Source organism: Pteronotus mesoamericanus, unplaced genomic scaffold (assembly GCF_021234165.1).
Source record: "Pteronotus mesoamericanus isolate MK-2021 breed Mesoamerican mustached bat unplaced genomic scaffold, CSHL_Meso_final contig_42, whole genome shotgun sequence".
Taxonomy (NCBI): domain Eukaryota; kingdom Metazoa; phylum Chordata; class Mammalia; order Chiroptera; family Mormoopidae; genus Pteronotus; species Pteronotus mesoamericanus.
Window position 1 is genome coordinate 7,011,971 of NW_026555157.1, and position 27,862 is coordinate 7,039,832.

Consider the following 27,862-nt stretch of genomic DNA (forward strand, 5'->3'; position numbering starts at 1 on the left):
CTCATAACAAATGGGACCATCTGGAATTTTAAATTTGCTTGGCCCATACAGGAATGGGGACAGGAGTGGGGTAGACTGGGAGTTACCCTCTAAGAAACAGCTGTCAGATCCATCTGACATCTGTGATGAAGTTGCTCATATTCTTACCCTTGATGTTTCACATCCTCAGATGACCTACATAATTGTGGCTTTTTAAGTATTCACAATAACTAAGGTGCTTACTGAGATAGCTTACTGTGTATATGTTTGTAAACTATTTTGTTACATTATAAATTTCCTGAACTTCTAACAATCTTCACATTGCTGTCCGCTTTTCCATAATGCCAATGTCAGGAATTCACATATATGTATAGTGACTTTACCACTTGGTCTATCCCTCCTTTCTTTAATGATATATACTCCTTCTATGTATGCTATGGTCCAAAGCTTTAAGATATGCTATATTATACATGGCATCATTTCCCACTGGTCATATATTTTGCTTCTCTTTCTCCCTCTCCCTCTCTCTCTTCGTATTATTTTGGAAAAGTACTGCCTATATGTATTGGCCTGTCCTTGAAGAACAGATAGAAATAGTATCTAAACTCACCGGCCATTCCAAAGTTCAGCTGAGGCATTTCTTCAGTCTTTGCTTTCTTGGGGCTTGGCAAGTCTTTTGAAGAGTCAGATGGGAAGGCCCATAATTTCTTCCGTGGATTGACAGCGGGTGTTGGGGATTTCACAGGCTTGTTTGTGGTAGGACACCATTTGTAGCCAGGATTTGCTTTCATAAATGCATCTTTATACTATAAATAAAGAATAGATCACAGGTTTTAATAAATACATAGACTGAAAATGTTCTAATAGCCCTCACATCATCACCCCATTTGGAAAATGACTGAAAATACTTCTAGTATCTTCGATAGCTTTCCTCATAGAAGAATGACAATTCAGGGCATGAATTCATTTACTAAAAAGTTCTTTGTGGGATGAGGGTACAGAGGCAACACATTTTTTTATTTTTTAACCCTCATGATTTTATTAGTATATAAAAAGCTGTCTGACCTTGGTGGAGAGAGGGAGTTATTTGTCATGGAAAGAGTCAATGGCTTTGAAGACAAAAAAAAAAAAACAACAAAAAACTGAGTTCAAACCCTAACATTTCCACTTAGGGCTACAGTGACCAAGGATGGAGACCAGAAATGGAGAACATAACATCTCTGGGCCTCAGCCTTAGCTTCTGTAGACTGAGAACACCACCAAAATGCCTAGAGTTACTATAAACTATAGGGCATAGCATGGTATCTGGTATACGTTACAAAATGTGAGTCAGTACCAGTAACCAAGTTCTTCTGTTCACTGCTGAATTTGGTAAATACAGTAAAAATTAAATCTGTGCTTTGATGTACTAGTAAGGAAAATGCAGGCAAAGTTATCAGAGCAAAGTAATCAGCTGAGGGATAAATGAACCAAGATTAAGAACAGAAGAAGAGGAACAAAGTAGGGCAAAATAACACATAACTTTTCCGTTTTTTGAAGATGCAAGGCCACACAGAAGAAAGAGTACTGGGCACGGTGTCTGGGGACCTGGGTTCAAAACCTATCTATGTCATTAGCCTGCTGTGGACATTAAGCAAGTTGTTTAACCTCTCTCGGGCTCAATTCTTCCACTTCTTTAGTGTAACTGCACCTGCCAATATCCCAGGGTTTTGTAATGAGCACATGTGATCACCAATGTGAACGTGTTGTACTGTGTGATGTTGCAATTAACCCACCACAAACATTCTATCTTTACTCGGAGGTGTCAGCCTTTATTGACATCTTCCTTTCCCCTTTCTGTTGCTTCTACCATAGCCCCTTTTCTCCCATCTGCCATTTCTTTCCCCTTTTGTGACAAAATTAAATTAAAAATATTTATTTCTACCACTATATATCACCAAAAATTATGTTATCTGACAAAATCGATTTCCTATGTATTTTTCAACTATTATATATTATTACTGCTGGATACTCAATTAAATTAATATAATTATTTTAATCCCATAAGCTTGCCATTAAAAACAAACAAACAAACTCCAAAGCTTTTTATTTAACTCAATAGGGAAAAAAGGTTCATTTATCCTTGGTGTAAAGAAAGTATATGTGATCCAAATAACAAACTTTTCTCAGCACTTCACTTTAAATCATATAAATTAAAATGGTACTGTAGATAGTCAATGGTTTAGGATTATTTACAATTACCTTACTTCAAATTTTCTGAATAATCTTTTTTTTTTTAATAAAGGCTGTACACCTGCATCTTAATACATAGGTACACATAGTAGGAAGGTATGCATAAAAAACTGTAAGACACAGTCCACATTTCTTAAAAAACAATTAACATAGGACACAAGGCCAGAGCCAAATTAGAATTTACCATCACATAGTAGAAAGTATTTTGAGGTAGCAAATGTGATAGAAGAGATACCCCATCCTCCATGTGCATGGAGGGATTTACATATTAAGCTGGGGCAGACAAATAGCCTTGCCTGCTGTCTGGAGGTGGAAAGCGGCAAATGGTAGGGAGAGGTGGAAATGGAGGAGCAGACAAATGCATCATTACTGTGTTCCAGTAAAGGACACACAGGCCAGGTTTGTCAGAGGAACAGTCATTTGGATAAAGGTCACCGCTCTATATAGTAACAAAAGACTTTCAAACAAATTAACATATTTGTCATGAGAAATAAAAAATAAATTTGGTAGTTTTATAAAGAAGAAAATTCTGGTTACTATAGTAAATCTTGATGACTTTGAAATCTCTGATCATTAAGAGGGATGTAGATAAGTTAACTTTTGCACTGTTGGAAAAATTGCAAATTCATGCTATAAACTATTTTGTAAGAAGAAAGTTTGAAGTGTTTAAGGAAATTACTAAACCTCAGTGAACACATTTTTTAAAGAAAACAAGCATTTTACAATTCTAATTAGTTAACATAAATTTATCTATTAATATACTTTCAGAAATGTAGTAATGTTTACTTACCCAGACACCCAGATCCCTATTTATCTTCTAAAAAATAACAGAATTAGATTTTAAAAAGCATTCTGAAATTTTTATTTTTTTAAATTAGTACAAACTGATTAAACTGACTTTTTTCCTAATTACCTAAATTAGGATGTAAAGCTGCCCTTTAAAAATCTGTATATGAAAATAAACTACTGTTGCCACAATAATCCTTATAGCCAAATTAGGTAACAATGTCTATAGCTAAACTCCTCTGCATTCAGCTTTGCTTTTATAACTTTTCCACAATAGAACAACCGAGCAATTCTGTGGCCACTTATTCAAGTCAGTTTTTGAAGTGTGTAATTTTTATTGGAGTGGGTTTATCATGAAAGTTTTAAGGGTTAATGTTCTGTTACATAAAACAGTCTAATTTTCTTTCAATTAAAGATATCTAGCAACAGCAATTTAGATTAATTTAGTGTTATTAAGTCTTATTATCTAAGTGATAATTTTTTAAAATTTTTGTGAGGGAAAGGCCTTAGAACAAAGGAAATAGAGATTAGTGCCACTTTTAAAATTTTCCTTTCCTTTTTCACCCTGTACAATGTGATTTCTGCCTGCTACAGAGAACAGGTACAGCTGTCTCAAAATGTATTATTAGGGGTTCCCTTAGCCCCCCGCAGTTACAAAATTTTAAAAAATGTGCCACAACTTTTTAAAATATCAGAGAATTTCCTTTGTAATCTCTCCTCCAAAATTCTGGTAGATTTTATGGCAAATATTTCATATATTTGCACCTGAATCAGCTGTCTTTTTTTGTACAGGCATTCCCGGGGTCCCTGTTACTGGACCTGACCATGGTTGCCATTCCCTTTCATTCTGTTGAAGTAATAACTAGGAATACTACTGGTCTTTTAGGTAGCCCCTGCCCCCATTACAAACAAAAAATTTGAGAATAGTTAGTAAATATATCTTTCATTAACATTAAGGTGCTTCTTAAGATCAAATTTCCATTCTTATAAGTGATCTGGAAAGTAAACTTGAGACCCAATTTTTAAAAGGTTAGCATAAGTTATTGTCTTTCTGTATATAACAATGTCATCGTCATATATGAAGGAGGCAAAATGTTGTCACAAAGGGGATGTATTTACTACCAGTACTGAATAGCAGTGATTCATTCTTATTGCTAATGAAATGTGGTGGTAGTTGGGTTTGGAGAGAAGGAAGCCAGCATTTACTGAGCATCTCGTATAAATCAGGAGCTGTGTCTGTAGAGTCACTTAGGTTACCTGATGGGTTGAAAACTTGCAGAAAAAAATAGATGCCATGAGACTCCCTTTTACTAATTTAATGGGAGATTTTTGAACATTTTATTTTGGCAAGAGGTTACTTATAAAATAGGACCAACTACTCGAGACTGATGTTCTTAGAGGATAACTGAGTTGACCTTCCTACCCCCAGCATGAACAGCCCTGTCCTGAGGATCCAGTTGGGTGGGGCCTATCTCTTTAGCCCTTTTAATCCTGTTATGATAGATTTTTTTTTTTTTGCCCACATGGTTGACCAGTTGACCAGTATGCTAACTTTTACTATATACAGCCTACATAGAGTTTTCCATCATTTCTTTCCTTAATAACCTCCTCACAACAAATGATTAGGTCTTTCTGTTGTGGAGCAAATAATTGATGAGGTGCCCAGTTCCAGGGATAGATAGACATCCTCACATCCTGAGGCTTTTCCTGCCTCAGATGTATTGGCCACACTTGGTGTTCATACACTGCTTGCATTGACCTGTGTGTCTTGGCATGAATTTATGGCTTTGCTACGTAAGCATTAAATTCCTTAAAGATAAGGGTTGTGTTATTCTTTTTTCTATCTCCCACATTCTTAACCCTTTTGCTCAACACATACTTGATTGTGTTAATGAATATTCTCTTGGTATTGATCATTTATATGGAGTTTAGGATTTTGCAAGATTAATATTGTGATACAGTGACAGCATATTGACCCTCACAGTGATTTCTCAGTTACCATTTTCCATATAAACCCACACACTCTAGGCTTTTTTCTTGCCCTTTGTTATTCAACCCACAGGTAGCTTCCCCTTTTACTGATTCTTTGCAAAACTATTTTTCATGCCTAAGCCAGGGAAAGGTATATGGACTGTGTGTAAAAAGAACTATACAGGGTCTGTCAAAAGTAGGTTTACAGTTGTCAGTATGTGAAACGCAGTATTATCATGTATTATTGTATTACTTTCTATGTGATCTGTAAACCTACTTTTGCCCTACCCCATATGTTTGTGTGGCTAATCGTGGATTGTAAACAATATGAAGGCAGAAACTCTAGTTCATGCTCTTTTTCATGCCCAGTGTCTAACGAATGTCTGTCAACTAATCAATGCTCACAAAGTAGTGAGAGGGAGGTAGGTGGGTGGAATATGTTAGACAGAAAGAGAAATGACTATAGTCAGTGACTGTCACTGCTTTATGTTGTCTTCAGCACAGCTCTTCATCATAAATTCATTTACGATGGCCTTAATTAGTCTGATCCATGCTTTAAAAATAGTTGATGCTGGTAATCATTCCTTCATAAGAGTGACAGTATAATCATTTTCATAACATGTATTGACTTTCACCCAAGCATATAAATGATTCTTAGCAAAGGATGTGATATCTTATTGGGAAAGAACTCATTTAGTAGATCAACCTTGGAGGAGAGAAAGAGGACTCCTGAGAAAGAATCTTAGTGTTAGTGACAGCACCTTCCATAACTGGAACTTTCTTCTTACAAAGCTACCAAAAATCTTACATGAATTTCAGTATCAGGTCCCTCAATCAATCTAAAAATTAACATCTGAAACCAACATCAAAATGAATAGAGATTGAGTTTAAATTCTCAACTTATCACTCACTATGAGGTCTATTTATCACTATTTATGGGGTCATTATAAAGTCCTTGTAATTTTATTTTATTTAAGTATTTAAATGCTAGTGCTCACTAACAATTAGCAAATTGGTATTTCTGATATCAAGTCATTGTTCATCTAATTGAACATCTATTTTCTTAGGGGCTATTAATCACATTGGACAGTATCTGCTAAGTTAGGCAAATGATGTATTTAGTTTTGTTGATTCTTGTGTTTCAAAAACAAATTTTGCATTTTTGTAGCCCTTCATGGTGTTCACAGTTCATAATAAAAATAGTAAATAATAATTAGGTAGAGAAGTATCAAATGCAAGCAAACATAAGTCTGCTTGTCAGAAATAACAATAAAGCTAACATTTATTTAGCATTTTAAACTTTACAGAATGCTTGCATCAACATCACCTTTTTTGTATCTCACCTTGACCCTGGGAGGGCAGGCATCTTTACTGCCCTTTTCCAGAGGTAGAAAGTCAGAAAGATCTGAGAAGGGAGAAGGCCAAGTAGGTGAACCACAGCTCTACTACTACTAACTTGCTTCCTTGGGTAAGTCATTTAACTTTTCTAGGCCGCAGTGTCCTCATCATTTTGAAAAATTATATAGACCTCATGGGATTCATTTGAGGATTAAATGAGTTAAATGTTATAAAAGAACCTTGGACAGGATAGTACAATATTCAGAAAGTGATTATCATCATCTCAAAGACAAATGCTAAAATATTTTTTTAATATAGTAAGAAAATACTGATATTTGAAACACAGGAATGGCAAAGGTCTCAGAAACAAGGGATATTGTGAAACATGGAGTCAAAATCTTTCACTTGGTTATTCACATCCTCCCATAGTGATGGAGCCCCTAATTAAGCCACATTCAGAAAACCCCACAGATAGTAAGTTATCTCATTAGAGGTAGCTGAAAGTAACTGACAGAGGGGAGAAATGTCAATTGACCATAGAGAGTAGAACCAAAAGAAAGACCCATGGGAAAGAAAAGAGGAAATTCAAAAGGACAAAATAGTTGAGAATCACCAAATAAACAGAAAAAATGTGCATATTATTCACAAAGGTCTTACCAAATTACAGATTATAAAATAATTCTTGTTTGTAAATAAGTTGAAATTGTCAAAAAATTCAAAAAGCATTATGAATACTTATATATAAATATATTAAATAAAAGGTGTTTAATGGAATGGCAAAGCTTCACCTTTGCGGAAATCACTATGTGCAACATCTGTTTTCATGGATGCTGGATAAGTGAGGTGCTCCTCAGTGCAACAGTATGCAAGGTGCCACAGCAATCCATTTTTGATCACAAAGGAATGAATGGTCTTTACACAAAAGTATCCCAATTGTAAATAAATAACCAAAAACAGGTTAATTTTTTCTTGATATATGGAGGAAGAACTAATCACCAAAAACTCCATGGAGTGTGTGTTGATGACAATATTTCCTAGAGTACTGACAACAATAGATACCAGCATTTACAAAAGGCTTTTATAGTTTACATTCAAGTTATATTTTATTGCACTTAATTCCGTAATTGTCTTTTTGGCATACAAATGAACTTCCAAACTTTTCAGCCTGGTCTCTCATAATTTTTCCTTAACATCATCATTTCCTGTTACTCCTACACATATCCTAGGCTTGGGGAAAGACAAACTTTATTGTTCTTTAACTTGTTCTTACTTTCCTACTTCTGCTCTTATCCTTGCTTTTTTTCCTCTGAATCCTATACCAAAACCCAAGTCAGCTTCTACCAAGTTCATAAAGCTTCTTATGAAATGCCCCCACTTATTACACACCCCTAGCACAGTTAGACTCTTCCCCTCAAGACCCATGACATTTTATTGTTACCATTTTGCCATCCTTACTCAAATCTACTTAACTTTCTCTCCATCATCTAAAGTTAGCAGCACATAGTAGTAAAAGGGAGCTAAAGTCAAACAGGCAAGAGTATCCCAGCTCTACAAATGTATGAATGGTCAAGATACTAACTCCAAAGGGCCTGAGGTCCCTGCTCTGAAGAATGGGGACCATTACAACTGACTTTACATGCTTGTGCTTCTGTTAAACATTAAGTCCAGAATAAACCAATCAATCAACAAATGGATGCTTTCAGCGTCGTGCCTCTGATTCTACACCAAAAAAGGGAGAGGGTATTAGGTCATTAAAAACTGCCTTAACTTTCCAGATTTTCCCCTCTTCTCTGCACTGACTCTGCTCAACCTGAAGGTCAAGATATGAGATCCTCTAAACTGTGAATTAATTATAATTATTAGTTTAATTGAATAGTGGAAGGTTCCGGAAATACCCTGGCAATAAGGCAGGCTTGTACTGCTATATTTGTAAGAGTACAGACATACAGATGCTAAAAGGAAAAGTAATATCACTTCTGCATCTCCTAAAGGACAGTCACAGTCAGAAACTGAAACCTGTGAGCAGCCACAACACTGCACCATCATGTACATTGCTGAATTTAAGAGAGCTACCCAAGTTACATTCTTAGGGCAGCATTTGTGAATTACAACCAAATGACTGCTCTAATGAGATTCATCAGAGAACATGTAGCCCTCATTCAATCATTTTTTTTCAATAATGCAAATTAGTATTGGGCAATAATTCAAGAAACTGAAATCAAATCCCAGAACAGGTGCTTCCTCTCATGAGATGCACTAATACAAGATAATCAGAAGCAATAAAAGAGTTAAAGTTTCTGCAGGGGACAAAAAAAAAAAAAAAAAACCTCTCTAAAGTTACATTATTATACTCACTGCTGTTTTTAGAATTTTTTTAAAACAAAAAGGAAAAAATTAAGGGTTTTCCACACAATTGATAATGACAGAATAGATATTGGTGAAGGTAAGCATTCGCATTCACACTCAACTATGCTGAAAGAGTATGTCCTAATAGAGAACCCACTTTAAATTGGGGGTTTAAAATTAAAAGGTTACATGAAGAAAACAATTTTTTACATAATGGCCTGAATGGGACCTTGAAGAAATGCAAACATATTCATCACCAACAACCACCACAGGTCCTGGTACCTTGGGGTACCACTCAATAAGTTTTTGTTTATTAAACTGACATTCCAATTAAGACTGCAATATTAACACAAAAAAGCAACATCACAATCACCTGCACTCTACTGTAATTTCAAACCCATTTAGTAAGTAAGTTGAAACATGTATCACGTATGACAAGAAACCAATAGATTTTGGAAGTACCTGAATCTTCCACACTGTGCACTAGGAATGAGACAACATTTCACAGAAACGTATGTTAAACAAGGCAAGATGCAAAGTGAAGATACATTTATGGTCTCCACTTGCAGTAGATTGCAGGGGGCCACCTTAACAAATTTCATTACAGCACCACTATGGCAAATATTGTGACTCTAATTAAGTAATTAGTATGGGATTTCCTGTATGCAAATAATACTTCCTCAAGTGGCCATGTTGGGTTTGTATATTAGCAGTATTTAAGAAAAGGCAAACAATAAACACACTTGGTACCGGCTGCATGTTATCCAAAAATAGCAATCCAAAAACCGAACTTGATTGTTTAATTATAGGAAGCTAATGGAGTTCCCTGTGAGGTTTCAGGTAATTGTTTATTTTACCATATAAGCATGACTATGAGAAGACCTAAAGCTACTTAATGAGAAAGTTTTACTATTATTGTTATGCTAATGAGAATCTAGAGAAACATTTAAAATCACGTAGGTTACTGGAACTGACTTTAAATTTTCCAGATGCTCTACATAGTAAAAATCCTGTCTTTAACAGTAGTCAATTCCTGAAGCCTTGAGCATTAATTACATAGCAACTAGGCTAATCATTTACTCTGGATTCAAATTACCCTGAACATTGGCTAAGAAATTTTTATGTTCCATGTTAGCTTATTCAACAACTCAATAAAACCACATCAATTAAAATACTTTTTTTCCACACACTGAAATGTCTAATAACATGTGTCACTTAAAACAGTATTTTGTCCCCTGCTTGTTCTTCCCGCAGAACTTAACCAAATGCTTGGGTGGCAGGGTTTTAATGAATCAAGATTGTTTGCAAGTGGCAACACTGAAGACATAGTTAGAATTAGTCCTTTCAGGATTAACCACAATGATACTGCTTTGTTCTCCCCTTACTTGATAAATCCATTACATAATATATTTTATGTCCTGACTAGAATGGCTCAGTGGGCTGGGCATCATCCCACAACCCAAAAGGTTGCCAGTTGGAGTTTCAATCAAGGGACATGGCTGGGGTGGGCCAGGTGCCTGGTTGGGGACTTGCAAAAGGAAATCTTGCCCAGGCTGGTGTGGCTCAGTGGACTGAGCACTGGCCTGGGAGCCAAAAAGTTGCCAGTTTGAATTCCTGTCAGGGGATGTGCCTGGGTTATGGGCCAGGTCCTTTGATGAGTGTGCGCAAGAGGCAACCGATTGATGTTTCTCTCACACACTGATATTTCTCTCCCCGTTTCCCTCTTCTCCTCTCTCTGAAAATAAATTTAAATAAAAAAGGCAACCTATCAATGTCTCGCATTCTTCCTCTCTTCCCCTCTTTCTAAAAATAAATAAAATCTTTTACATAAAGTCTTTACATACTATATTTTAAATATACAATGAGCTCATTAATTTCAGATTTAGAAACACAGCCCTATACAAAAAGTACACAAACTTTTTGAAACATTTAGTCATTTCTATCATTTTAGAATTGATTAATGTCCCATCCTTCTGAACAGCCCTCCTGCATGGAAATGTTTCTCACCAACTACTGACTACACAGTGTTAACATGCACGCACATGTCACCGTATATCCTATTCTGCTATCGTTTACTCATTTACTAGTTCTAAATATTCATGCTACACTACCAACAAAACAGAAATCAAAGCATCTCTCTTGATAACTGCGTATATTACAAAATCAAAAAATGTAAGAGCTATAAGGGATACAAATTTTTATGTAGCTCCCCATTCAAATATAAAAAAATGAAGAAAGCTGAGATCTAGAGATTGACTTACATACCATCACAAAGCTATTTAGTATCAGAACTAGATCAAGACTGTTTCCTATGACACAACTAGAGTAACCTAAATTTGCCATCTTTACTATAGGCATTTTCTGACAACAGAAGCTGAGTTCCTAGAAAAACTATTTAGGAAAAAATTCATAATAAATACACCACCATTCATAAAAATCAACTCCCTCTAAAAATCAGTGGAATATGCACAATGAGAAAAAAAACAATTGGTAATACATTGCTCTTTGCACTCCACCAGTGTTTGGAAAAGTGAACTCAGAACTCAGAAATAGGAACAAGCCTCTTATGTTTTCACTTAACCCCTAATTCAGTATTCCCTTCCTGCTGCTAGGCCTTCAGTGGGAATTCCCTATTTGCTTACTGGGAATTATAGGATTGATTGCTCACATCCACCATAAATAGCCTGTCATTGGAACCTACCTCCTTGGCCATGTCTGTGTATTTCTGCTTCTCCTCTGGATCGAGAACAGCCCACCAATCAGCTAGTATCTTGGTAGCACCTCGGTTATCAAGCCTGGGGTGTTTCTGACGTACAAGGGAGCGATGGCGTTTGCAAAATAAGAGAAATGCATTCATTGGTCTGCGGGCTCGCTGTTCTGGTGATTCATCATCTTCAGTCTCACCAACATCTTGCTCTAGGCCATCAGCCCCAAGAAGTTGAACCTATTACCAACCAAAATAAAAGCCAGATGCTTAATACATCCTGGGCAATCTTGCTTTAATAATTAGTCTTGGTTTTCAGATTGTATTTTTTTAAACACTGAAGAATTTCAAGCATGGAAGGGATATATCAGATTTTTGTATTTATTTACTTATTTATTTTTTGATTTTAGAGAGAGGGGAAGGGAGAGAGAAAGTGAAGGAGAGAAACATCAATTGGTTGCCTTCATATAAGCACACCAACTGGGGAGACCAAGAACTGAATCTGCAACCCAGGCATGTGTCCTGACCAGTAATCGAACCAGTGATCTTTTGCTTTGCGGGATAACGCCCAACCGAGACACACCAGCCAGAGCTCAAATTGTATTTTTTTCTTAGTTCCATTTAAACAATTTAAAATTGAGGAAAAAATTATTTTTTAGAAATTATCAACCACTGGTAGAGGTTGGTAAACAACTTATGATGTATTCTTCTGCTTAGTTTCTATAGCAACCTGTGCACGCCTATTACAGCATATATTACATTGTGTTATAATTGCTTAGATTTTTTTTCATACATAACACCTAACTGTTGAACAAACGAATAAACCTATTGTGGCATATGGGTCTCAAGATTAACAACAATATTTGCACAGAGTACACAAATATTAGGAGTTGTCTTTCTCTTCTTCGTAAAGTACTTTTTATAGCTAATAATATGAAAATGTTTCACCTGAAGATAAATAAAAACCTAACACTACACAATGTTTTTGTGCATATCACAAGTAGATAGCCTTCTACTGTGACAATCAAAATAGAAATTTAACATTATATGAAGAACGACATTATAAATTTTCAAGCTTGTAAATCTACACTTTCCTGTCTAGTGAAATGCTATGGTGATAGAAATAAACTCATCCAGGCTCAAACCCTCAAAGCCTGTTCTGAGTCCTCCCTTTTTCTAAGTATTTCATTCAACTCAAAGTCTTCAAGGACTGGACAGTGCTCTGATCCTGTCCATTCCATCTGTATAGTTCTCACTGCTACTCTCCCAGTTCCACTCTGGCCTATGACCTACTCTTCCTGCTTTTGATCTCTTACAAATACTTCCTGCATATGGCTGAGGATTAAATTTCTTAGAGCACATTTTTGATTACAGAATCTCAGAATATATAAGGTTATTAAGTGTCTTCTAATGCTAAAATATGATTTTATGCTTCTTTCTTAGAAACAATGCAACTGTGAATAGAAGTCCAGAAATGCTTACTACAAAGCATTTCTTTAATCTTTTTTTCATAGTTAAAATCAGGAAGGATCGAGGTTGCTGTTAGTCTGCATTGCATAGTAGGTCAGTAGTTCTCAAACTTGGGTGGGCACTGAAATCCTTAAAGGTCTTGTTAAAACAGATTGTTAGGTCCCATTCCCAGAGTTTCTGATTCTGCAGATCTGGGGCTGGCCTTAAGAATTTGTATTTCTGACAAGTTCCCTCCTGATGCTGATGCTGCTGGTCTGAAAATCACACTTTGTGAGCCACTACTATAAGGCAACCATGTTCTTTTACCTCATGTGTACTGGGCAATTGTTACAGATAAGACACTCTGTGACAAATCACTAGGTTAATCTCATTTAGTAATTTTTTTTAAGTCTTTTAAGTTTAAATTAAGTATTGCAAATGCATTTAATTAACCATCAATTATCTTCAAACATAAATAGTACAGAACAAACTTGTAATCATAGCTATCTGATTTGGAAATACGTTAGGGATTATTACTGGGTTAAAAGCTACAGGTTTATTCTTATTACATAGACAACCATTAACAATAATTTGTATTTTCAAGGAATATTTATTTAGCATTCTCAAAGTGAGAAGAAGCTAAAGAAAAACCAAGCTTAAAATAAATGTATTATGTAGGTTGAGGAAGTAAATACATTTCCATTAAAAAAAGAATGGCTTTTGATGCAGTTACTAAATTATAAAATTCAAACCAAGGGCTGGAAAAATAGATAAATAACATAAGATCCTGGCCCAAGGAGCTCAATGTTTTGGGAGGGGAGAAAGATATATATGCAAATAAATTAAAAAGCAGGATGCTGACTGCATCAAGGAACCAGTGAGATAATGAAGCTCTTAGTAGATGGGCAGAAGCACACAGAGGTCTCCCTAGGAAAGGTGTTGTCTGAGCTAAATTCTGAAAGATGAATTGGAATCTGTCACAGAGTCAATGGGGAGACATGGGGGAGCTAACATGGGGGATTAAGGCTCAATGGTTTATTCAAACATCCACATGCAATTCAATAGCGCTGATATATAAAAGATTAGAACAGGGACATGAGAATGTAGAAGGTAGAAGCCACTTCATGAAGAATGTGTTCTGTCACCTAAAAAAAAACAAAAAAAACAAAACACACAACATGCTTTTTTAATCATATAAACAAGTTTGCCAACTTATTTGTAAAACAAGTTGGTTTCAGATTGTACGGACCAATAAAAAATTTTGAAGGTCCAACACAGACAGCCAATGTTTTACTTTGCCAAGTACAGACATCAAAAAAAAAAAAAAAAGTTTTTAACTACTATGTAGTAATATTAACTAACAAAAAAAAAATGAGTAAACAAATAAATGTGACTAAATAAATAAAATAAAATAAAAATGAAAAACTACCTGAATTTATTTTTCTTTCACCAGAGGCTCAGTACTGTAATACTTTGTAACAAATCAACATTAGTACTAGACTAGGATATGGAAACCCTGCTTAAAACCACAGGTGAGACACTGTTAGATTTGTATTTTAAGACAAATCTTGTCGGCAATGTAAAGCATGAATTACAACAGCACAACTAGAAGTAAACAAAACTTGAAAGAACAAATAAAAGTTTATTCCAGCTGTCCAGACAAAAAAGGGCACAGGGCTGAGTCAAGGCAGCAACTATGAGAATGGATAATGTGAACATAGACAGTATTTATTTATGAGGTGAAACCAAGAGTGGTATCTAATTGGATTTAAAGTTTGAAAAAGGAAGACTGTTTCTAGCTTCAGTGGCAAGACTCCTTCATACAAAACAAAGAATACATTTTCTCAAATGAAAGCAGTTAGATCTGGTGGGAGCAGAAAGATCAGTATTGAGCAGGCTGAATTCGAAGTCGCGCTCAGCAGAGACCAGGCACTCTTGTAGGTGATGCACACACAGCCGTGAGCATACGAAGTCCCTGCCCTCCTGGAGCAGAAGAGCAGCACAGCCAGCCGTGCACTCTGAAATGATCCTTCTGGCTGCTTTGCTGAAAACAGACTGTAGAAGGGCAGGAGCAGAGGCAGAGAGAGAGAGAAAGAGAATAATATGCACCAGAAATGATGGCAGCTTAGAGTAAGTTAGTCATAGTATAGTTGCTAGGAAGGGGTCAAACTGAGAACATATTTTGAAAGTATAGCTAATAATTTGATGATGGAAAGATGAATGTGAGATTTGTGCAAACGGAAACAGACAAGGTTTCAGGTCGGACTGACTTGCAAATTGGAGTTGCCATTAATTGAGAAAGGGAAGATGCAAATTGGGGTTTGAAGGAGAGAGACAAAGGCTTCATTTTGAACACATTCAAACTGAGATTCTGATATGATATCTAAGTGGATGTGTCAAGTAAATAGTGAGAAATTTGAGGCCAGAAATTAAATAAGAGGCCCAAAAGAAATCAACACTTGCAGGTAGAATAATGGAGGGGCATCAACCGAAAGAAATCAGGCAAATAAGTTTGGGAAGGTAGGAACAGAAATAGGAGTAAGTGATGTCATACATATAGAGACAGTTTCAAGGAACAAGTGATCAACAGGTGCAAATGTGTCAGACAGATCAAAGTAAGTATAAACCTGGCAATTTCCTTAAAAAGAAGGAGTAACATCTATTTCTCTGAACAAGGAAAGGAGGAGGAAAAGATGAGCAAGGAGTGAGAAAAGTATGCAGGTGAGAAGAGGAGAGGAAACTGAAGAAGTCATTTCTATTTTCTCTATGAAAAAGGAAAAAAAGGTCAAGAGTGAAAAAACCATAAAATGTATCTAGAGACGATGTCTAAGAAAACAGGAAAAACGTTTCTAATTCGAGCTGAGACAGCAAAGAAGGAGCTGACATAAGCCAAGGGCAAAAGAATGAATGGATGTCAAAGGCCTGAAGAATATTAAAAATGTGCTTATAAAATTTGTAGGGACACAAAATATGTACTCATTTATTCTTCCACTGAGCGTATATCTGTTCAATACTTACTATGTGTCAGGCACCATTCTAGGTTCTAGGGAAAGGGAGGAGCATTAAGAGGGGCAAGACCCCTGCTCTTATTGAGCTTATATTCCAGTTGAGAAAAACAGACGTAAACAAGGGCATGGTTAAACACAAGGCAAAAAGTAAGAAGTGCTATTTGACTTTTATTTGAGCTGCAGGTCAAGGAAATCCTGTGGCCTGGAATGAGTTGGGTAGGAGGAACACCTGAAATGAGGAGGTCCCATCTGTTGGGGAGACAGTTCTTAATGATGAGGAGTTATGCCAAGACCTGAGGGAAAATGTGGCTTTCTAAAGTCACCTACATGGGTGTGTGACTTTCTAAACAAAATGGGGCTGCTCACGTGTGAGTCCAGAGAAGGGGACTTGGAAGACTGACTGCCAGAGGGGCTTGGTTGGGTGAGAGCAGCCAGTCACCACAGAGAGGACCTGAAGAGCTGTGAGTGCCTACGGCGGCAGGCCTAGGCTAGACGCAGAGAAACAGGCCAGGGGAGCACGGGGCTGGCTGACAGGTGAGCACACCAAATTTAATGAATACCCCCATCTCCACTATGCCTCAGTATGACTGCCAAAATTATTAGTTAATTGATGGAAATAGTATTTAACAAAGTTCTGTTTCAGTCTAAACTATTAGGAAGTACAGGTACTTTAAGAATCATCAACATTTGGAGTCAAAATGTAGATTATATAGTTAAATAGGATTCAAATTACACAGACTTTAGGAATGCATCTTGCACATGACAGGTGTTCACTGAAGCTTCTAGAATGAATGCTCAAATATACTTAAAACTTCTACAATAAATGGAGGAATTACCTTATCAATATCCTCCTCTTCGTCTTCCTCTTCCTCCTCTTCTGAAAAGTCAACGGGTTTCTTTGCGAGCAATGGATGCCACTGAAGACACTTTCGTTTGGGTCTTTTTCCAGCCCCTTCTCCTTCAGTTGAATGATCTTTATTTCTATTACTGCCTTTCATTACTGTGACCTATGAAAAGGAAAGAGAGAGAAAAACAGAAAAATCACAATACATTTATTACAATTATTTTATTTAGCTTCCTTAGCTTAAATCGGATTGAAGTTTTAATGACTAAGGTATCTACTAGCTCAAGTAAGAATTCAGTAAGAATTCTGAGTACCATATTTTGCCAAGTATATTGTGCACCCACGTTTTTGGCCCAAACTTTCAGGAGAAAAAAAAATCTTTTGTTTTAATTTCTTAATTCAATTATTTATTTATTTATATTTAGATACTGTTTTTGTATTATAAAGGAATTTTAGCTTGTATTTTTTAACATATTATGGTACAAGAAATTTTATGTAACAAATAATTACAAAACACAAAAACAGATACAAGGTATTTCAGGTAGCACCCATGTGTAATGCACATCCTTATTTTCCCCCTCAAAATTTTGGGCAAAAAAGTGCACATTATATGTGGCAATATATGGTACATAATCAAACATTCATTTCAGTGGGCCAAATTGAGCTAATAAAGTTTGCCTTTAATGAAATCTACTTCCCTTCACTCCATAACCTCAGAGCCCAAAACCCAAATAAAGTGTTAGGATGATTACAAACCACTGCGACCTGTTCATTTTTATTCAGGGCAGGGTTTCCCAAAGTTTCCTATCAGAGAAATGGGAAAGGTGCCTCCCGGGGGAACAGAGTGCTCAGAGAGGCGGCCCTCCATGCCTTCTCTGATGGCTCCTACTTTAATAACTTACAGAAATTTTGCATTCTACACTATGATAAACCTGAGATTGGAAGTATTATTAAATAAAATGAACATTTTGTAAGAATCAAATATTTTGGATTTAAAATAAAATTTTCATAAAATGACACACATTTGTCAAAAAGTAGTTATGTGCAGCCTCCAAGGAGACTGAATAAACAGTGTAGGTCTCTTAGTGGGATGAGTGGTCCCAGTATCCATCTGTGACACACAAATTACAAATGCATTTGTGTCTCTCCATTACATACATACTGCAATCCGGTGACAAAGTTTTACTCCCTTGTTTTTTCTCCCCCAATTGGTGATTTGCTGAAACAGTTAGGCAATAGCCAGTCTATGTTATATGACAAAATCTTTCAGGAACCCAAAATTCTAAGTTTCTTTTCAATGACTAAAAAAAAGGAAAAAAATTTTTTTCTCCCAAAACAATCTACAGATTCAATGCAATTCTTATCAAGGTTCCAATGGCGTATTTCACAGAACTACAACAAATATTTCAAAAACGTATATGGAACCACAAAGACCCTGCATAGCAACAGCAATCCTAAGAAAGAAGAACAAAGCTGGAGGAATCAAGTTACCTAATATCAAACTACACTATGAGGACATAGTAATCAAAACAGCATGGTACTGACATAAAAACAGACACACAGATAGATCAATGGTACAGAATAGAGAGTCCAGAAATAAACCCACACCTTTATAGTCATATAATATTCAACAGAGGAAGCAAGCACATACAATGGGCTAAAGATAGTCTATTCAATAAATGGCGCTGGGAAAATTGAACCAATACGTGCAGAAAAATGAAACTAGACCACCTTCTTACACTACACACAGGAATAAATTCAAAATGGACCAAAGACTTAAATGTTACACCTGAAACCATAAAAATCCTAGAAAAAAACATAGGCAGCAAAACCTCAGACCTTGCTCGTAGCAATTTTTTATCAGATATTTCTCCCCGGGCAAGGAAACAAAAGAAAAAATAAACAAAGGGGACTTCATCAAACTAAATGTTTTTGCACAGCAAAGAAAACCATCAACAAAATGAGAAGACAGCGCACAGAATGGGAGAACATATTTGCCCATATATCTGAAAAGGGGTTAATATCCAAAATTTATGAAGAACTTGATAAAAGTCTACAGCAAAAAAAAAAAAAAAATCCAATTTTACAAAATGGGCAAAGGACCTGCACAGACGTTTTTCCAAAGAGGACATATGGATGGCCAATAGACAGACATATGAAAAGATGCTCAATGCCACTAATCATCAGAGAAATGCAAATTAAAGACACAATGAGATACCACCTCATGCCTGTCAGAATGGCTATCGTCAATAAAATCAACAAACAAGTGCTGGTGAGGATGTGGAGAAAGGGAACCCTTTTGCACTGTTGGTGGGAATGCAGATTGATGCAGCCACTGTGGAAAGTAGCATGGAGATACCTCAATAAATTAAAAACGAATCTGTCTTTTGACCCAGAGATCCGACTTCTGGGAATATATGCAAAGGAACCCAAAACATTATGTTCACTGCAGCGTTATTTACAAGTACCAAGACATGGAAGCAGCCTAAGTGTCCATCAATAGAGAAGAAGATAAAATTATGGTACATTTACATAATGGAATACTACTGAGCCATAAAAAAGGAGGAAATTTTACCCTTTGTGAAAGCATGGATGGACCTGGAGAACATTATGCTAAGTGAAATAAACCAGTCAAAGAAAGTCAAATACCAAATGATTTCACTCATGTGGAATCTAATGAACAAACTGAACAAACAAGGAAAATGGGGACATACTCATAGATGGAGAACAGATGACAGCTAGGGGAAGCAGGAAAGGTTAGGAGGTGGAGGGACTGAGCAAAAGGAAAACGGACTCATGGACATGGACAACAGGGCGGTGACTGCTCGGGGAAGGAGGAGTAAAAGGGGACTAAGTGGTAATGGGAAAAAAATACAATAAAGATTAAAAGGGTTCTTCTAAATAAAAACAACACATTTATATTATAAAAGTGAAAACAGCGTAAAATGAGGTTTACCTACGTTATTATATCTCAGAGGTAAATTCTACCTGTCCAGTTTCTTATATACTTTAACACAATCTGTTTGATTTATCTTCATTCATTTGAAGTAACAATATACAAATTATGGTTTAAACGTACATATGCAAACATCCAATAATGAAATTAATTGCCATCTATTTAAATGGTTCATGATGACAATTACAAACAGAGCTGCTGTTGCTAAAAACTCAAGGTAAGTGGCCTTTTTGGTCAGTATAATTCTGTCTTGGTCCAAATGCTTGAAAAGTGGTATCAATAAACTTCGAACGCCATGCTGCTAAAAATGAGGTTCACATATAGTTTCAAGATTTATCCATTTCTAGGCCTTCAAAACAATATGGCATAGGCAAATGCATCCTTCCTTAATTATTTCTGGATGTGGGGTCATGCTTAGGTCTCCCTCACTTCAAATTTTTAAAAAAATTAATTATGTTTCCTTCTAGAACTTGCATGACCTTCTTTATTTTAAAAGTTTTAAATATCTGACCTGGAATTCATTCTGATGCAAGGAGCAAGGAAGGGAAATAGCTTCTTTTTTTCCCCAAATACCTACTCAGACAACTTCCAGTACCATTTATTAAATAATCGAAGTTTCTCTCATTCTTCTGAAATACCACTTTTGTCATTAGACCACAAAAGTGGTCAGGATACTACTTTTATCCTATCCTAAATTACTACATGTATGAATCTATTTCTGAATTCTCTTCTGTATTATAAACATATTTTAAGCCCCCATATTACAGAAGAGAATTCAGAAATAAGATTCACCTTTTACCTGTCTTGCCTATTCTATCCAACTTTAATATTTTTAAGAACTATCATCCTGTACCTTTTTTAGATACAACTATAACAAGTAAGAATAGCCATTACTATTTTTAAATTGCCTATAACATGCTCTCTTTCTAAGTAAGTGTACCTTGATCATTCTCATTTGGTAATAACTATGTAACATTCCAAAATAAGAATATATCTCAATTTATTCAATTATTCCACTATTGATGAACATTCAAATTATTTCTTTTACTGAAATAAAAATTCTCATTTATTAAAATATTTTCCAAGTAGTCATTTTCATAAAAATCCTCATTAATTTATTAATGTCTAGTCAAACGGAAAAAAAAAAAAGAAAAGAGAAAAGAAAACCATCTTCCTGCAGTTTTCTCAGCAAGAAACTTCTGCTGAGTATCTGAAGCAATTACATGATTTGTGTGGCTGCCTCAAGAGTACAAGTAGTTATTGAAAACTCTAAATGGAATTAGTTATCTGGTTTGCTCTTCACAAAGGAACAAAGATTTCTTGTGAACTGGTGATAGACCATTTAACAAACCCCATTCTATCTACAAATAAAACTTGGCACAGGCAACCCAATTTCCAAAAATACCAATGCTATATAGAGAGAAGAGGAAATGGTTATTTTTGTGGCTTATTAATCACTTCAGGATGAGCTGCTTGAGTGGTAATTAAACCCATACTGGAGACCCAATATTTCATGAGATAACACATTTTTCAAAGAGTAACAGAAATCAATGGGAAACTATGAGTTGTTACCAACAAGAAAGGTTAAAGTGACTGCCAATGCCTAGAGGAAAATATATCATTTAGCCTTAAGGATTTTCATTATGCTGTTTCACTTATGTATGAATGTGTTTAAGTATATGTGCCTTTGTGTATATACATATAATTTCAATATTCAACCAGAAAATAGAATATCAAGAGTCACACCTATGAATGGTATAATGTGGCTTTTGGGTTCAAAATGATCACATTAACCCCTACCCCAAACTTTTCTAATTCTTACCATGTAGCCGACATGCCACAACAGATACTATTTATCTCTTCTGATACTCCCCAAATCAATTTCTTCTTCCCCAGAAATACATTAGAAAGATTTTGTATTGCCAATGACACTTAACCACATTTTATCTGAAATAACAATTGTTTGGATACATCCTACCTCCATCACTAGGCCTTTTTCTTGATGATAAATCATCAAGACTTTATTTGTCTTTATGTGTTAAGAAGCACCCTGGCTCACCAGAACATCAAGGTCAGTTAATTGGGAGGGTTATCATAAGCAACTATACAAACCTTCACCCTGAAGTTTTGCAATAATTCACTATTTTTATATACCAGGATGATTTCAAAATCAGTCCCCATCTCTCTCATTCTTCTGAATTCAGATATTATTCCCTAAGTAGGGAAACACGGTAGTAGGGAAAATTGTCGTAAAATTGTGTAAAACTAATATGCAGGCCAAGGTGACATGTGGTATGTGAGAACCACCTGACTTTGGGAGAAATAAGGGTGACAACTCTTAGCACAATGCCTAGAACACAATAGGCATGAAAAAAATACTTTTAGCCTGAATGATGAATAAATGAATAAATAAATTGGAGAGGGTGTACCTCAAACAAGATAGTCAAGAAAAATCTAATGATAATGAAATACCTCAAACTACTAACAGGAGTTTTAGCAGTTCAGTAAACTACTAAAATTTTAATAACTTATAGTTACCTAATTACTTTTTAATTCCTTATGGATCTATTTTCAAAATCCATAGAAGGCAAAAGAGTGGAGAAATAATATTCTTGATTATCTGTCAGAAGTATGAGAAAGCAAAAGAAAGGAATGAAAACAAGAAATAAGAATGCATGAAAAGACGAAGAAAAAGCAGGAAAGACAAGGGTAAAGAAGGCAGAATTTTAAGACAATCTTATTATTCACCTTACATCGACAATGAGGAAGAGGAAAACTGTTAATTTTTTATAGTAACGGAGGACTACTCTTGTAATTATTTGCCACCCCCCCCACTATAAAGTTTGGCTTTTTGTTCTTGAGCAAGAGCATATTAAGCAAGCAATCCATATGAAATAAATCAAGCAAGTGGTAGACTTTATTCAAAAGAGGTCATCTTTCCATTCTGTATCGCAATTCTAGTATAACTGAAGTCAGGTTATTCAACTTTGAAAGACTATCAAATCATGCTGCTGAAATTGTCAAATGATGGAGGCTGAAGGTATCTATCCAAAATACTGAATATTCTCATTTATCTTGTAAAAACAAACCAACCTCTGTGTGCGCCTTTCTATGACAGGATGAGCAATTAGCTACTCTTTGTACTGAATTAAATGTAAATCAACCTGCTGATAAATTAGGAAAAACTCCATTTAATTGTATTTTTCAAATGCAGCAAGCCCATTCATGAAGACCTTTACTGAGCTTAATCTTCATGAGAAGTTTAAAGAAGACATATCATAGAATAAACAGTACAAAGCAAAAACCTCATTCAACAAAAGAAAAAAGGGACACCGGAGCCTGACAGGCCCCATTTAGAATCATGCCTCTGCCACTATCCACTTGTTGTGAAGTTATTAATTTTGCTCATCGTCCTCATATGTTAAAACTGAATAGCAGCTCTACTGTGAGAACACTTTTTACATAATACCCAGAAGAGAGCCTGGCACCTAGAAGGTCCTGACTCAATTTCAGTAAATCCTCTCCTTACCCACAAGCTTTGTAGACAGAGAATCGGTTTAACTGGCAGCATGTGATCGCTAAAACTCAGCCTAAGATGCTGTTCAGGGGAGCACGGATGGCGCCCATTTAAAAGTGGTCCACGTGCAGCCCAGACAACATAACCTCTAGCCTCAGCAACTTATATATGAAGATGGAAACTTCCTTTACACTGTCTGAGAGATATTCAGTCAGAAACAGCACTTTGGCACAGTCATATGTTTTGTGAATAAGATCCTCTCAGTCTTTCTATCATCTTGTCTTACAACTTGGGCAATCAGTACATTTTAGTCTTTAAAACATTGTGTGAATTTAACTGTGTCACGGGAATATTTTAGAGTTTTAAACTGCTTCCTAAATGGCCAATAAAATTCCATTCAAATCTTATTAATGGAAATTCAGATGCAATGAGACAGGATAAGGTAAGGGAGGCCCATGAAATCTTATTGTTAGAAAAACCACACATTCTGACTGCCAGTAAGGCGTCTTCTGGGCCATACTAAGACGGCAGAGCTTCACAGCTTTCTTGAGGCTCTAGAGAAGAAGAAAAAACAGCCCAAAGAAACGGTGACAAAGTGGTAGCTCTAGAGCTTCCACATAAATTAGACCGACCTACTTAAAATCTTCCAAAACAGTCCTGCTGCTTTTAAGACACTCCCTATTGTCAATCTTTCAGGGTGTCCTGCTGACAGAGAGGCTGGCAGACACCCCAGCTCTGAAGGCTTGCTCACCCTAATGTTCTCCTGTTTTCTGTCAAAGTTTTCTTCTCATCCTCCAAGGCATTGATCCCACATCGCTTCCTCTCTAAAGCTTTCTGAGAAAATGTTACGTCAGAATCTCTTGAACTCTGATTTTACTTGACCTGGTTAGGTCAAGCACTCATCATGGTTTTACAGTTTTATCTGCCCTGCCCCCCAACAGACTAGAACTTCTAGGGGGGAAGCACCATGGCTTCTTCCTTTTCTGTTCCAGTGCTTTGCACTGAGTCAGATACACAGCAGTCACTGGAAAAGGTACTCATTGGCTTATAATTTCCTCACCTAACACTTTATCCCATATAACAACTTCCCAGGAAGACATATTGCTAGTAATAATTTTAAAACACTACTAATATGCAGCTAGTATTTATCATGAACTATTTGCTACATACTTAATATTCATTATCTCATTTGTTCTCACAAGAACACTCCGAGGCAGGTACTACTATGAATCCTAGATGAAGAAGCTGAGGGTAAGTTACTTGCCTCGGGTCACACAATAGCAGAGTAGAAGCTGGCACTAGAACTAGGAAGCCTAACTCAAGAGCCCAAAGGCTTACCTAGGACTCCTGCTCTAACAGAATGCCTTCCCCTTCCATCTTTTGACTCTCCGTGCATTTCCTATAAAACGGATAGCTTATGGGCCATGGAAATACCTACAGAAAGTGCTGGGGGCTGGAAAGAGATCACTTTCAGGATTCACGGGAGACAAGCAAGTGCACATCTCTGGTGACTTCAAGCGACAATGAGATTAACTCTAAAACTCTGAAGATAAAAGTCCTACAAGTGCTAATCATTATTTATTACAATTATAATGACAATTCTAAATTAGAGACAGATTAAATGAAAAATATCTCATTCAATAAAGTAATACTCTCTTTTTAGAAGCAATTCAGTAACTCTATTCATACACGGAGTGTCTTTAAATGCACTCCTTATTGAAAAGCAATGGCACTTCAAACTGAAACTTTAACTCTGTCAAGATGTTATCTATATGCTCTTCATGAATACTAATAGGGCACCCACTATTCAAAGACTAGCTGCTTTACTGGCAGTTCTGGTCCCTGTGCCCTTTTACCTCATGAAAAAAATATATATTTTGCGATGTCTACACTCCTTGACCTTTAGTCTTGGGAGAGCTTAACCTGGTTCTCAAAACTGCATGCTGCCTTAGGCTACAGGTGGAAACAACAGCTACCTCAAAAGAGGTAAAGGCATCCTAAAGGAGAGGCTTAGAGGGAGTAAAAGCTGTTTACACAGAGAATTTGGTAACAGGCTAGGACATGTTTCCCACCAGACCACTCCGCAGCCCCCACCCTCAGAACACGACAGAAGGCCAACTTTCTGTTTTCCTATAATTTTATGGCGGTGTTTACGTTCTTAATCAGAAAGCCACCACATTCCCATTCTCCAACAAGCCTAGCATTACACAATTTTGCCTCTTCTATTTTCTAAATTAAAAAAGGTTTTTTTAACACCCTTATTACATGGTTAGGATATCATTATCACAATGGCAAGAGTCTGAAGCATGAGAATACAAGCTCACAGAGTCTCTTCCTCATTTATTCTCGATGCAGTGGAACACATATTAACTATGTGGTAAGCTATGCACTGTGGGTAAGTGCCCAGCCTTACCTCCCACTCAACTCCCACCCCCTGCTCCCCTGCCAGCTCGGTTTCTGTTCTGTTGGCCACACCTGCCCTGCGCTGCACTGCTGTTCCTCTGCTCTCCCAGACCCTGACACTGTATCCCCAAACCACCATTCTTGTCTTCTATGCGAGCCTCTCTGAACTCCCACTTCTATAAAGTTGTCTTGATTTGCCCCAGCTCGTGTATCTTTCCTTCATAAGCACCTTTTTTGACCACCCACATTTAACAGCTGTGCCATATTTTTTGACATTTGATTGCATAACAATTATCATTTTTATGAACAATATATGCATAAGAATTTCATGTGAATTCCTCACACAGAGGCCCTTGAAGGTAATGAACATGCCAGATGCTTTTTTCTGGATCTGTCAGAGCAAACGTTACTGTGCAAGGTACTCAAAGAACATGTGAGGAAGAGAATATAGAAACAATGCTTCTTTGCTTTCTTATTGTGTTTCTTTATGTTGTTTTGCTAGAAGGCAGACAAAATATAAGGTTTGAAAAGAAAATATGCAGAGAAGGAAAAATAAGAACCTAGGAAGGGCTGTTCAGGAGGGGAGGGAAGAGAAACAGAAACAGGCAAAATGACAAGGCAATGTAATAAATATAATGAAATCTAAGTCAGCTCCACACAACAGCTGTCAGTACTAGACTAAAAACATGTTTCAGTACCTTTATTCCCTTTTCTGTTATTTGTCAATGACTCTCATTACTCTCTCAAAATAGGTTATCATAGTACCACCTTCAGCTCCATGGCTCTTTTTCTTTTATAACTGGTGGGCTAATAAACCCCAACTCTGATCTCTTCCAATCCTTTTTCTTCTCTAGGTATATCCCCCACTTGCTGGCTGCTCCCATGGTCTGACACCACTATAAAAAGTTCCCAATCTCAGGCTGGCCTTCAGTGCTAGTTGGTAATCTTTTTAATTTAGTCTCACCCAGTCCCACAGTGCCCATTATGAATTTTCAGTTACCCCACTGATGATGATGAGGGAAATAATAATAATTTTTATTACAATAATTATGCAATAAATAATTTTATATACATTTTAGATTTATGTGAATGTTTCTATATATAATGCAGATAAACATATAACATATATATTGCTTCCTATATCCCAGAAGCTAAGAGCTTTATGTTTATTAATTCTCTCAACTCGCAACAGGCCTACAACGTAGGTACTATTGTTATCTCCTTTTTACAAATGAGAAAACTAAGGCACAGGTAACATAGTTTGCCTCTTCCATTTTATAAGTTAACAAAGGTTTTTACTATATGCATTTTTCACATGGGCAGGATATAATTATCTCATTGGAATTAGACTGAAACTCAAGAAGAAAGACAAGCTCATGCAGTCTCCTTATGTATTGTCAATGCTGTTGAATATGTATTTACTGATCACCTGATGACTATGCGTTATGTTTGTTAAATTATATCATGTCTAAGGTCACATGGCTGGCACATAATTGGTGGAGCCAGTATGTGACCTCAGTCTAGTTCTTGACCATTAAAAAATATTGCCTGCTAATAATAATAAACTTCATGGAAAGGTTGCTACAAGCGAAATACTTTACATGAATTAATTTCTTTAATCCTTGCTACAACTCTTGGAGAAAGATACTAGCATGATCACATTTTAAAGTGAAGCAACTGAGAAAACAAAGCTTGAGAAACATGCCCAAGGCCACTCTGTCAACATGTGGAGGAGCCAGGATTCAAACCTAGGTTTTGTCCACAGAACTCGAGCTTCCCATTATTTCCACATACCGCCCTTCCCACCACAACCCCAGTTACTCTAAGAAAGTGCCTCTGCCTCCCCATTAATAGGGAGGTCTTCACATGTGAACTCTCCTAAAGCCCCGCCTTGCCCAACCAATTCCAAAACTTGTTTTTCCTTCCATCTTCTCTCAAAGGCAAAGATTCAAGCCCAACTTCTCTTACTCCCAATCTGTACATTTACTTTCCTTTCCTGCTACCCTGAGCTATTAGTCCTTCATTTGCTTTCTTTGATAACTTGATGAACTGTCAAGAGTTCCTTTTAGTTAATACCCTCTCCTTCAGTCTACACAGAATCTCAAATCAAAAGCCCTCTCTGAATCCCCTGCCCTCCTTAAGGTAATGCTCTTTTCTTCTGGGGCTGGGAAGCCCCAGCCCTTAAGCCAGGAGACTGCCTAACGCCAAGCCTCACAGGTAACAGCCAAGAGCTGGTCTGCCTAGTGCTAATATGGTTCATAGGCTCTACCTTGCACCTCATTTACTCATTTGGTTCCTAATCTTCTTGGTTCTAAACCCGAGGATTAAT

The 27,862-nt window shown here is 36.5% G+C and overlaps 1 protein-coding gene across 1 annotated transcript in view; it reads right to left on the reverse strand.

Annotated features, from left to right (window-relative positions):
* BBX (BBX high mobility group box domain containing) overlaps nucleotides 1–27,862 on the reverse strand; it is a 259,101-nt gene that overhangs the window by 73,809 nt on the left and 157,430 nt on the right. Inside the window, exons 6-8 of the mRNA XM_054577334.1 lie at nucleotides 16,650–16,820; nucleotides 11,354–11,596; nucleotides 590–785 (exon numbers count right to left, since the gene is read on the reverse strand). Coding sequence (XP_054433309.1) covers nucleotides 590–785; nucleotides 11,354–11,596; nucleotides 16,650–16,811 — 601 coding nt within the window. The 5' untranslated portion in view covers nucleotides 16,812–16,820. The remainder of the gene's footprint in view (nucleotides 1–589; nucleotides 786–11,353; nucleotides 11,597–16,649; nucleotides 16,821–27,862) is intronic.